Source organism: Hetaerina americana, unplaced genomic scaffold (assembly GCF_022747635.1).
Source record: "Hetaerina americana unplaced genomic scaffold, ioHetAmer1.1.p SCAF_3, whole genome shotgun sequence".
Lineage (NCBI taxonomy): Eukaryota > Metazoa > Arthropoda > Insecta > Odonata > Calopterygidae > Hetaerina > Hetaerina americana.
Window position 1 is genome coordinate 58,015,289 of NW_027286874.1, and position 12,624 is coordinate 58,027,912.

At 36.0% G+C, this 12,624-nt stretch overlaps 1 protein-coding gene across 2 annotated transcripts in view; it reads left to right on the top strand.

The window, feature by feature from the left end:
• Window positions 1-12,624, top strand: part of LOC139690585 (uncharacterized) — a 33,597-nt gene that overhangs the window by 5,945 nt on the left and 15,028 nt on the right. Inside the window, exons 3-7 of one of the 2 annotated variants that reach the window (XM_071588064.1) lie at window positions 1,350-1,410; window positions 1,511-2,859; window positions 3,630-4,129; window positions 9,989-10,267; window positions 10,689-12,175. In XM_071588064.1, coding sequence (XP_071444165.1) covers window positions 1,350-1,410; window positions 1,511-2,859; window positions 3,630-4,129; window positions 9,989-10,267; window positions 10,689-12,175 — 3,676 coding nt within the window. The remainder of the gene's footprint in view (window positions 1-1,349; window positions 1,411-1,510; window positions 2,860-3,629; window positions 4,130-9,988; window positions 10,268-10,688; window positions 12,176-12,624) is intronic. The other variant, XM_071588065.1, reaches the window with a different exon arrangement.

The following is a 12,624-nucleotide window of genomic DNA, read 5'->3' on the forward strand; positions in this document are numbered from 1 at the left end:
CATTTTAAATGATAGGTAAGAAAGGTATACTTTATATAATGACATGAGAATATAGGAACCAGTAAAGTGTTTTAATAATGCAAGGAAAATTACCAAATATTTTTCAGTAATATAAGCAATTATCAGCGCGAGCTCATTATAGAATTGTATGGCCCTGCCAAGAATTTATATTTTCTTAAAGATTAACTGTTTAAAAAAGAATGATACAATTTTTGAAATGGTTTTAATCATTCGAGAAATATGTAATGCTTCATTTGTAATACAGGAAAATATCAGTAGGCTCTAACTTGTCCTGTTAGTGTAAAATACCATTCCTGTTGTGTAGAACATCATAATCATGATATTCTTTCTCAAAGTACGAGTAAGTGCCTAAAAATTACTACTCAGTTGCGATGCATCCATCATTAGGCAGTTGTTTCATGTTGTGATAATCTCAGCTGTGCCTAATTAACTGTGCAAATGCTCCTTCACAGTTCATAGTTAAGCTGCCAATTATTTACCTTCCTAAATGCATTGAACGCCATTAATGTAGAAAAATCACTGGATTAATTCTTATTTATTTCAATTGACAACATTACGAAGTCATTTTTCATTTCACTTTCCATTTTTGCACAGTAAACTAAGCAAAAAAATGTATAACTCCCCACTGCATTGCTCTCATATAGCTTGATGACTGAAAGGAAAAGAATAAATGATGAAATTGTACTGTTACCTTAAGCAGTTCCTTGAAACAATAGTAAAGTAACCAACTCTTTGAATTGTTCATTCTGCAACCGGAGCAAAACTATCTTGGCTGATATTTTTTTTAAAGTGACTTTTGATTTTCCAAAAGGCTTGGACTCTGCAACTTTGATGTGAAGAGTAAATGGGTACGAGAAGAGCAACAGGTTTGTGTCATATGGAAGGTGTTTAGGCTAGGTTCTGAGAGCAATTAACCCAATTTAACATACAGGGAAACTACTTCTTTTTCCACTTCTCCCTACTTTTGAATCTATGGAAATGCCCTGATCAAAGTAGGAATAGGTTCAAATTGCTCCATGAAGTAAGATGGTGATAGACCTAAATGATGGTCATTTTGCAGTAAAAGTGGTTTTTGGGAGAACAATACAGAGCAGAAACGTGCTTAATATTGAGGATAATAGGAGTCATAAGGAGAAAATGAATTTCTCTGCCTGGAATTGGCAACTGATAAAAATGTATTATTTGTGTAATCATTTCCGGCATTATTCTTTGTTGAACCTGTATTTTACATGGAGCATAAAATCTCTTTTTAGAGCTGATAGCTATCTAGTATTGTATTCTCGTGGGTGTTTAAGTTTGTAAATAATTATGTTTTCTATAAATTTCAGGTGGGATGCCAAACAGACGATTGCCATCCTTGGAGAGAAAAGGAAGATGGGAATTTGAAAGGTGCGGATAAATTAGATACCACTGAATGTGTATGTCAGAAAAACTGTGAAGATTTAAGTTTATCAATAAGTGTAGAAATAAAAAAATGTTGGTTTTTCAGGGGACCAAGGTGTACACAAGGCATTGGAAAATCCTTCAGATATACCATTATCTGAAGAAAGTATTTTATCAGTGTTGGGCCTGGAGAAAAGCAAAGTTCCTGAAGGTTTGGAAGGAAATGAATTGGTATCTCTTAGCTCCCCTGTTTCTGATGGAGATTTTTCAAATTGGCTTGCTGATAATCAAGAAGAAATTAAAGAAAGCACAGCATTGGCTGGGCAGGCTAGCACAACATGTGAGGAAAGTAAAGGAAGTAGTAATGAGCATTTCTCTGGCTCACCAGCATTTGAAAGTAAATTACCTGCCCAAAATACATTAGGAAGTAGAGATGCTGTTGATAAAAGTGGTACCACTCAAAATGAAATTGAAGAGAAAGGTGTACACATAGTGCAAAGTAAATTGGATGGTGTAGATGTGAATAAGACTTCAAAGCAAAATGAGAATGGTGGAGATGAAATGGGAAAATTTAAAAGCCCATTGGCATTAGGTGGTGATAAGTCAGGTTCCTCAGTGGAGGGCAGAGTGACTGTTAAATCTCTGGAAGATTTAACTTATGATATCAAATCAGTTCCCAGTAACACTGTAATGTCCAAGAGCTCAATTATTCCATCCCCTGTAGAATCTGAATTGTCTGGTAAAGTGTATGAAACCTCCATTAATAATCAGAACAAGGAACTAGTGGTGAGCAAGTGTAGAGCAATTTCAAATACCCCAAGTTCCAGTAATTCCAAACTTCTTCCCTCCAACACAGATGGAAATGATGGGCAAAGTACCAATCATTCTCGTGATGAATGTCATCGGGAAAATAAAGGAGAGAGGCAATATGAAAACTGTAATGAGAATAATTTGCAAAACAGTTTGAATAAAAGAATTGAAGGTGAAAACTTAGAAAAAAGTATTAATACGAAGGAAAATCCAGCAAGGGAATGGCCAAGTACAAACATCTCGGAGGAGCATTTAGAGAATAGTTCAAACAATGTTAATAAAGATGCCAATTATTCAGAAAATATCTCGGATATCAACAGAAAACGAATGAGAGAAAATAATGCAAAAGGTAGTTTGGAAAAGGATTCCCAAGAAGGTTCCACTGGTCCTTCAGCAAAGAGGACTTGCAAAGTAGGGGTGTTACCCAATGACGACGATCCTTTGAAAGAGAGAGTTCCCTCAAAAGAAGGTGACAGTGAAATATCTTCAAGTGAAACCACTGCGAGTATTGCAGATCCAGGAAGAGGTAAAGAAAATATGGGCGGAGAAACAAGAGAATTGGGTGAAATTAAAAAATGCTCAGGAGTTGAAGGTAGAAATGAGTTGGATGCACCGGAAGCCTTTTCTGATGACGATATGAATGCAGTGAGTATGCTTGTTCTTTACTTCTGATTATGCCATTTTGCAACAGTTGTTTTTATGGTGATTATAGATTGCATGATATGTTAGAAAATGAAAGTGCTTCCTCTTGTGCACATTTTAATCGGGTTGAGTATTTGGCAAACTTATTAAAATTATAGAAATTCGCTTGCATTAATTTTTATGAAGTCCATTTCTTTTAGGGAAAATGTCCTCCAGAAGTTAATGCCCCATCATTTCCAGAATTGGAGCTCATATTATGATATTCATGGAGAAAAAGCGACATTACATTGCCATGCATGTATAATTTTAAGCAAATGCCTAAAACTGGCAGGCTTGAGCTTTATAAAAATCCTCACGGTTTATTGCATGATACTTGACTGGAGATACAATTTTATTAGTGTGACCTAACATATCAAAATTATTTCATTGAATTAATCACATAGTTCCCTACTTCATTAATTAACCATAAATTGTCTTGGACTCGGCTGTAAAATATTGTAGTTCAGCTTCCCCAATTTGAACCGCTACATAGTAATTTTGCATCCTTGCTAAATAAAAATTGTAATAAAAATCACTTATTTAATAAATGAATGAATGGTGGGGTTGAATTGATACAGGGTTTGTCTCCAAAGAAATGACACTGGCTGCTACGCAGCACTCGGGTCACCAGCAGCATGGGATTTGTGTTGGGGGTCTAAGCTAAGCACTGGGAGGCAGTCATGTCCGTACTCCAATTGTTGCTGCTTGTTAACTAAAGGGATATTTCATTTCAGGATAATGACAGCGTGCCTGAGAGTAGTGGTTCCGAATATGTGCCTGTCGATTCTCCAGCTCTGTCTGATGACTCTGCAAGACCCCTTAGGCCCAGAACGAAACCAAAGACTCGTGAAAAACCACCTGACAGTAAGGTTGAGGTGAAGAGTTTTAATATCCGTGAATGCAGAGTTGTTCTCTCTGATATAGCTCGTCCAGGAAGTAGTGCTCTCACCAATTCAAATAGTATGTCTTCACATGTGTCTGTCTCTTCATTGAAAAGTATTGAAAATGAAGAAGAAAATGTGAGGAATAAGGAAGAAGCGGAGAAGGAGACAGAGGAAATATCTGATAACACTTCTTCCTGCACGGCTTGGATAAAAGTGGAACCAGAAGATATGGAAGAAATGGAAGATGAGCAAGGGGAGGAAAATATTCTTGATGAAGGAGAAGTGAATGAAGGTGCCAAGGAACAGGAAATGGCCTCTTCCAGTGAAGTAAATGCTGAGCTGGCACAAGGGTAAGTGAAATTCATTAAGTATTTCATTGAGTTGTGTTGACCTATTCTTCACCTACTGGTGTGCCCATTTAAACATTTGCTGTTGTGAGAAAAGTTTAAATGAATTAATGTTCTTCGTAAGTTTAGTTTTTAGATTATTGGAGTTTGAGTATTATGGTGGTGGTGCCAATAGTAGTAATTTGTAGTACATACCACTTCAGGTTTAGGTACTTATTTGGCTAATGCAATATTATCTGTAAGCTAACATGAGTTCTGACTCAACCAAGGCATATTGAAAGTTTCACTTACTGAGATATATTATGAAATCATGAAAATGTTTTCATAATATTCTTCATATTCTTTGCTTTTGAATTGTGGAATTGAATTCATTTCACTGTGTTCTGCTCAGAGCCTCAAAAACGTTTGACTTAACTAATGAAAGTATTGTGCAGTTTTCTTTCCAGACCTTTAATTTTGAGTAAATGATTACCTTAAGTAAGTTATCATGCTTTGGGATGTGCCTTAACAGTTTTATTCTTTTATATCTTCTAATGGCTCTTCATGTACTCGTTAGTTTGTGTAACCATAAAATGTTCATAATTCTTCTATGATGACCTATTCTTTTTTTCTGATGCAAATTTGTCTGCTGTTGGATATGCTCTTATCTTACAATGTTAGAAGAATCAACATAAACTTCCTATTCTTTTTGAGCACTTCTGCATTATGTTTATGCTAGTATTCTTTGCTGATAATAGTTACTTTGATTCTTTGCATCTGCTCTTCATTTTAATGTACACTTCTTGCATCTTCTATCATTGGTGAACATGCTACTAAAATAACAAAGATTTGACACTAGTTTAAATTTATCCTTCCATTGAGTTACCTGAGAATTATTTCATCCTTTGACTGCAGATATTACCTTGGTTTTATTTTTATAGAGCTGAAATATGTGTTGAAAATCAGCTGTGTATGCTAAAGTAAATTGATTTATTGGCCATTATTAGAAATTCTTGTTTAAATAACTGTAATTTTATATTTGAATACAGATTATGCTAATGCGTTGGAACAAAATGGGTATATTTTTTTAAATTGTCATATACCCATTGATACTACTACAAATTATTTTTGAAATTCATTATATATGCATCAATGGTTTGTTTACTATCTCTTTATATTTTTGAGAGATGCAGTGTTTACTTTGAAAATTTGTACGGCGTGTATAGGAGTTATTTGCTCTTGCCTGACAACAATTATATGAAGCTTATGAAATGGGCCATTTAAGTAAAGATTATGCCCTTCAGAATAAACTTGAAAAATCTGTTCCATACAACCCTGATGCTGGAGTCATTTGCAGAGTATGGCGAACAGTCAAACCGCATGTTTGTGTTATTGGAACTCAAGTTTTCCCACAATTCAAAGCATTTTTAAAATGTCCCATTCAATTCCCTATTCTTACAACGTATGTGGAACTCCATATTTGCCCGATTTCATTTTCAGTTTTTCAGCTATTTGCATCACTATATGGAGAGTGGTTTTAATATTACAATGAAATTGACATTCAATTTGCTGCAGTATTCCAAGTTTGGAAGACGAGCATGGCCTTAACCATCTTTGTATGCCATAAGAGATGTAAGAGGGTATGGTCGCTGTTCTTTGATAATATAATAAACCGTTAATAAAATATGCTATGTTGGCGGGTCACTATGTTCTTGTAGGTCAGGATTGGTCTCTTACAAATGCTGAGTTTGAGAATTTTGTTGACATCATATTCACACTAGGTTGTCGAGTAAGAAGTTAACCCATTGCATGAAATATGGAATAATTCCTGGGATAATCGTAAATAAATGCCATGCCTTAAGATCACAGTAATGAGAACGAACAAGATGAACTCAATGGCAGAACAATAGATTTGCTTTTGTCTCCATTATTTGGAATATATATGCATAGATAATGTGTGTAAAATCTTGCTCTACACCTGTTTGGAACCTAGCTATTAATGAAAGTAATTCGAAGTATGGTCAGATGCCCATTCACATGATGCATGCCCAAAAAGCAGAACATACGGGGGTAATCCCAAAAGAGAGGTATCCAATTTTTTATAAATAGAAAGAAACCATTTATTTTCAATGATATACACATCATTTTAAAGATTGATCAATTATCTATTTTTCTACATAATCGCCATATCGGTCGATGCATTTTTGTAAATGCTATGACAGTATTTGTATGTCCATGTCGTATCAGCTCGCTGCCATGAACGAGTTGTTTCTTCACGTGAAATTCTGTATATATCATAGAAAATAAATGGTTTTTTTTCTATTTCTAAAAAGAATTGGAGAACTTACTTTTGGGATTACCCTCATACATGGCCAAAAGCACTAGCTTGCCATTGATGAATTTTGCTTCTTAACTATTTGTCCAATTGCTTTTCATATCTTGGAAAAATACACCCTTGAAAATGATTAACAGGTAATGCAATGATAAAAGTTATTGAACCATAGTGGGGATCAGGATTGGTGCGGTGGCTATCGTACTGGCTTCCCACCCAGAGGGCCCAGGTTCAAATCCCGGCGGTGTTGAATATTTTTCAGAGGTATCTCGATCCCTACTTGAGGTACTTTGTGGAGGGCACTTTGAGTGAGTATGCCGTCTGTCGGATGGGACGTTAAGCTGTGGACCCCTTGGCGCCTTTCGTAAAGAGTAGGCTAATGCCAACGCCGGGTTTCTCTCCACCCTTCATCCTTTCCTGTCCATCCCTAATGGTGCAAATGACCTCAGCTGTCGGTCGCCTCCCCTCAAAACTACTACTAATATCAATATTGATACCATTCCAAAAAAGGGAATAGCAGCAGTATGTAAGAACTATAGGAAATAAGTTTGATTTCACATGTGGCATAAGTAGTGTTAAGGTAGGTGTATCAGCAAAAGGATGGAGATGAGCAAATGAATATTTAAGGTAAGATCAGTTGAGTTTTAGAAAAGGGATGGGTACATGATGCCATGGCAATAATGAGTTCACCATTAGAAAGGAACATTGAGTACAGCCTAGATGCATTTGTATATTTCGAGAAGGTGTTTGACAGTGAATAGTACAAAATTAATAAACAGTTTTCAGAAGATAGAAAGAGACTAGAAAGGATGAAGAACTTATCCAGGACCAGTGCAACCATTTCAAAGTGTAAAAATATTTGACATTGACTGGAATTTTTGAATTTACCCATATCCCTCATTGTCCAGCCGAGTGCTTCAGCTATTTGAGCTACTGAGAGAGTGGATGATCTTGTGAGATATCAGTACAAGGTGCATATTGTACAAGTAATGATCAAGCATCAGCCAGTCAGCCAAAAGGTTGCAATCAATCGTTTGTGCATTGCCAAATCAGTGTGATAAGTATAGGATGAGAATTAATCATAAGAAAATGAAGGGAATGAGATTCTCAAGAATTAGGAAGGGGAAAAGTAAACATTAAAGTTGGGGTACATAAACTGGAACAGGTAGACCAGTTCAGCTGTTTAGGAAGTGTGGGTTGAGGGTGGGCATAGTAGTAGTTGGACAAAATTAAGAATTCCATCAGGTTAGGAAGGGTTATTGAAATGCACTTTGACTAAATGCATTTAGAAGAGACCAATGAAAATATTATGTGGAGCAAATGAGGGTGGTCCGAAAGGTTATCAGCCTTGCTCATAGATGGCATCACTACTTGCATGATTATTTTCCTCTCATGTTGGCACAACTGTGAATAGATGCTGTGTGAAATTGTTAGCCATAGGTACCAGATCTTCCTGGGAAACCATAACTGGAACAGGGAAAGGAGCTGGCCCCCCTACCCTGATGTGTGAATTTCACACGCCGTCAGGCTTAGTACTGGGTGAACTCCACCATCACCTACCAAACTCTGGCCTTTGGGTTGATTACTGTTTTTATGGTTTTTTTTATTCAAGCTTTAATGAAGTTTAAATACCTCCTAATGACTTGAACAGTGGTGAGAAATTGGCCACTTGTGCTCTGAAGATGTTCTTTGGTCTGACATTGAGATCAAAGGAATAGGATCTTCTTCCTATATAAATCCAATTCTTCTGATCTCTCATCTTATACAATGTCTGCCCTATTTTTTTCTGTCTTCCTTCCTTGGCTCCAACCTCCCCTACATGTTTTTCACTCAAGCTCTTGTCTTGGGTAGTTTAAATTCTGCTAACCACTGCCTAAGAATGTATATAATCTGCTTGTCTTTTCTATGGTGATATGTTTTGATGACTGCCTCCTTGTTCTCTTCATGCAGCATTCCTCATGATTTAATTATTCCATTTATTGATCCTTCTTCAGTAATAGCTTAGACATTGCTCCTGGTCATTTGTTTTCATCTGCTGCCAATGTCCATCTTTTAATACCACATTACCACAAGAGCAAAGAATGTGTCACATATAGTCTTAATGAAGTAATTTTGTTTTCAAGTTTGTGTTAGTTGTCATTGATTTGCTTGTCATAGGGTGGTTTCTTGGCCAGGGCTGCTCTACTGTCCTGCTATGCCTTTCTTAAGCCTTCAAATCATGATGATCTGAGTCAAATAATCCTTTGCCCCTTTCCAACTCTTGTTTAGTCAGTTTTCATTGATTTTGTCTTGCTCAATTCTTCCAAAAATCATGACTTCATTTTATTTACTTAAATCTTCAGGTTTATTTTTACATGATTCTTCCATTTATGTAAACACACTCTTAATCTTTCTTCTCTGTCAGTATTGATATGACCTCAGTACAGCTTGGTGAGTTGCTTCTACCCATATCCTTGATATTTTTTCTTTTAAATTCTTTTTTTTTATTTTTTGACTACACCATCAGAAATGTTCATCATAATATAATAAAATATTATTCAGTTCACTAGACTGAGGATATTGATGTGTGAACCGTACACAACAGTTTTACTATGTTTATTGAACATTTTTGTACTGACGGGTTTTGAAAATAAATATCTTTGGAGAATAATTCCTTTTAAGTTAATCTTGGTAGCTCATACCCTCTAAGGAAAGTAGTTATATTAAGAAAATGGAAAGGGAAGAAGGAATGAGCTTTATTTTCAATTAATAATTGGAATTACCTCAATATCTTAATTTGATTTGTGGATATGTGTTAAATGTCTTTTTAAAACTATTTATTACATCTGCTATGAACATTTACTAAGTACTTACATTTTCCATAGCATTTTTTTCAAAGATTTATCCAAGTTTTCTATTACTGTATTATCATTGGCAGTTCATTATTATAGTGTTAGTAGGACGTTGAGTGCCTTAATTATGAATAATTGCATGCATTCAAGCTTTATCTATGATAATTAAAAGATGTCACATCAAGTGTGCAACTATAAAAACCCATAGTTGTGATTTACTGAAAAGCTAAATTTCAAATCAATTATTAAGTAAATGTAATTAAACATTTAGGTTTTTAACGTATTTATATCTCTATATGCCTCTCGGTTCATCTTTCTCTTAATATGTAATAGTACAGGTAACAATGGAGGTGCATGATGCTCTTGGACTGCATGTGGTTGAGAAAACAATATTCTAATGCTCTTTTTGGTAGAAATTGCATCTGATAGACTAAGGTGGTGTTGTTTATGGTGTTGCTTTTTTGAATCAGAGCTAGGATATTTCATACAAAGTGATTAATTAATTTCCTGCATGATGTTAAAAATTTCTTAAAATTTGTTCGTTGTGAATATTTAAAGAATATACAAGCTAGGGAGAGCCAAGATTAGTTCTGGCAGGTCATGTGGTAGGTGGCGCAATTTGTGTACTCTTTTGAAAGGGATAGTAAAATTACATGTGCAAAATTTCAATGAACTAAATTTATCGGGAAAATTTTAATACCAAAATTTTACTCTTCATAGGGCATCAGCAGAAAACCAAACAATTTTGACCAAGGTTGTGGGTGGTCGTAGACGTTTCCTATGTCCATTCTGTGCAAAAGCCTTCCACACAAGAAACCAGATGATACTCCATCGTGGAGTGCACACGGGGGATCTGCCCTATCCTTGTGAAGTTTGTGGAAAGAGATTTGCCCTACGCTGCCGTCTGTTACGTCACATGTCTGTCCATGATGCAACCATAGTTTGTGAATTCTGTGGAATGGATTTCAAGACCAACATCTTGCTAGGAAGACACATAAAGTAAATTATATTTCCCGTAATGTAGTTTGGCCTGTTATATTGTACTTGAATTTACCTCTTCGTCGACCTATTTTAAGGCAGAATGTTTTTGTGAACTGTTGGGGAACATTTTCTATTCTATTAGTCAAATGTAGGTGAACCATTAGTTATGTGAAAAGGCACACATTTTTTCAATGCTAGGAATTGATATTTTATAATTATCAATATTGAATAATAAATTATTTTTGGAGTCACTAGGAATGATGCTTTAGGGAATGACATTGATTGAGATTTTTTTTTAATTGGCATCTTAATGTCATCATGATATCACTCCATTTCGAGGCTCAAATTCTGTTTCATTCATTTATTTTTAAGATTATATAATATGCAATTGCAAAATGAAATTTTCATGTTTGATTTTGATCTCTTTTTGTTTCTACAGGGCAAAGCATACTATCCCTTCATATGGATATCCCCAGCCCCCAGGTGTTCCTGCAGCTGCTGCTCCTGTAGTGAAGTCTCCATATAAAACTGCTGCATCAGTACCAGCTCTGCCCAGTAAAGGAGTTCAACGTTTCCCATGTAGACTCTGTCCTCGGGTGTTTTCATCAATGAATGGGTTAAAAGGACACAAAAGGGTGCATAACAGTCATGCCTGCAAAATATGTGGCATGTCCTTTCCCAATCCACTTTACTTGACCAGCCATATGGTTTGCCACACTATTGTCAGACCCAATTCAGGAAGGGTTAATTCTATTGAAGTGCCTAGTACTTCAAATAATGCTGAAGATAGTTCGCGTAAGGGAGTGAGTAACCTTAAAATGCAGGAAGAGAATATCAATGTGATGGAGCCAACTGTTTTAATTCATGAAAGTCCCAATGCATTTGGAGATAGCTCCTACCAGTACAACCAGACTGGTCTAATGATGCAGAATGTTTGTCCTGTTTGCTCCCAGATATTTCCAACTCAAGAAAAATTATTGCGACACCAGGTGCTTGCCAATCACAATAGAACTTGGAATTGTGAAGAATGTCCTTCTCTGTTTTCCAGTTCTGGGCAGTTACAAAGTCACATTCTTTCTCATCACCCTACCAAAAGTAATTTTTATAAAAAAGAACACAAGTGCAATGTTTGTGGTAAAATATTTTCTAAAAGTTCTCGCCTTAATCAGCATATGAATTACCACCTTTTGGCATCAGATCCAATCACCTGCCCAATGTGTGGTAAATACTTTTCCAATATTGAACAGCTGAACATTCACAAGAAAACGCATGAGAGTGTGTCTTTACGTGGAACAGGGATGAATGTATCAAACGATTTATGCTGTAGTGTTTGTCACAGGGTCTTCAGTAAAAGGTCCAGATTGAAGAGACACATGATGTTGCATGAGTCACAATCTTTTCCATGTTCTAAGTGTTTAAAGACGTTTATATCAGAGGAATTACTTTCAGAGCACCAACTTCATCATAATCAAAGTGCCACCCAGTCACCTGGAAACCAGCCCCTGGTTATCACTCAGTCCCCAGCTGAGTCAGAAGAGAGTAGTGCTGGTATTACATGTACTGCCTGTGGACGAACTTTCACAAATAGGGCACGATTAAAGCAACATGTTGTTGTGCATACAAAGTCTGGTTTTGTTGCATGTCAAAATTGTTTCAAGGTTTTTGCCAATGGTCAGATGTTGGATATGCATGCAGCGGTCTGTGCAAACACTGAAGAAGCATCAAATGGATCTCACTCTAATATCAGCAATAAAAGTGCCTCACTTCCCCATCCTAGTGGCTTTGCATCATGCACCAGTTGTGGTAAAGCTTTTCCTAGCAAAGAACTGTTGACGGAGCATGAAAAAACATGTGTTGGGCTAACTGTAGTGAAAAAGCTGGATGGAACCTGGAAAGTAATGGAAAATGCTGATGACCGAACACGAGGTATGGAATTTGTTTTAATTACTAGAATACTTCTTATTTCTATACATTGAATTTACCCAAATATAATCTTCATTGTAATCATTCAAGCTTTCCCCTGCATTTAAGGTAAACCTGGAGGAAAAGAAATATATTTTCTCCTTCTTTAACCATGTCTCTTTCCTATTCAATGACACAAGTGAAGTATCTTGTCTTAAATTTTGACTAAAGTTGATGGGTATAAGATTTGCTTATGCCTCTATAAGGGTTTAGTAGCCGCTGTTACGATGAAGGTTTCTTTGGCAAATGATGATTTCTCATTTGTTGGATGAACACTTATTCCCACAAGTAATTGCATATTCAGAACGAACATCCTCTCCTCAGTATGGACAAGTTATCCAAAGAATAAGAAAGCAGTGATGACATATTTTACATCGAAAATGAAGAAACTATTTTACAAGATAATAATGATG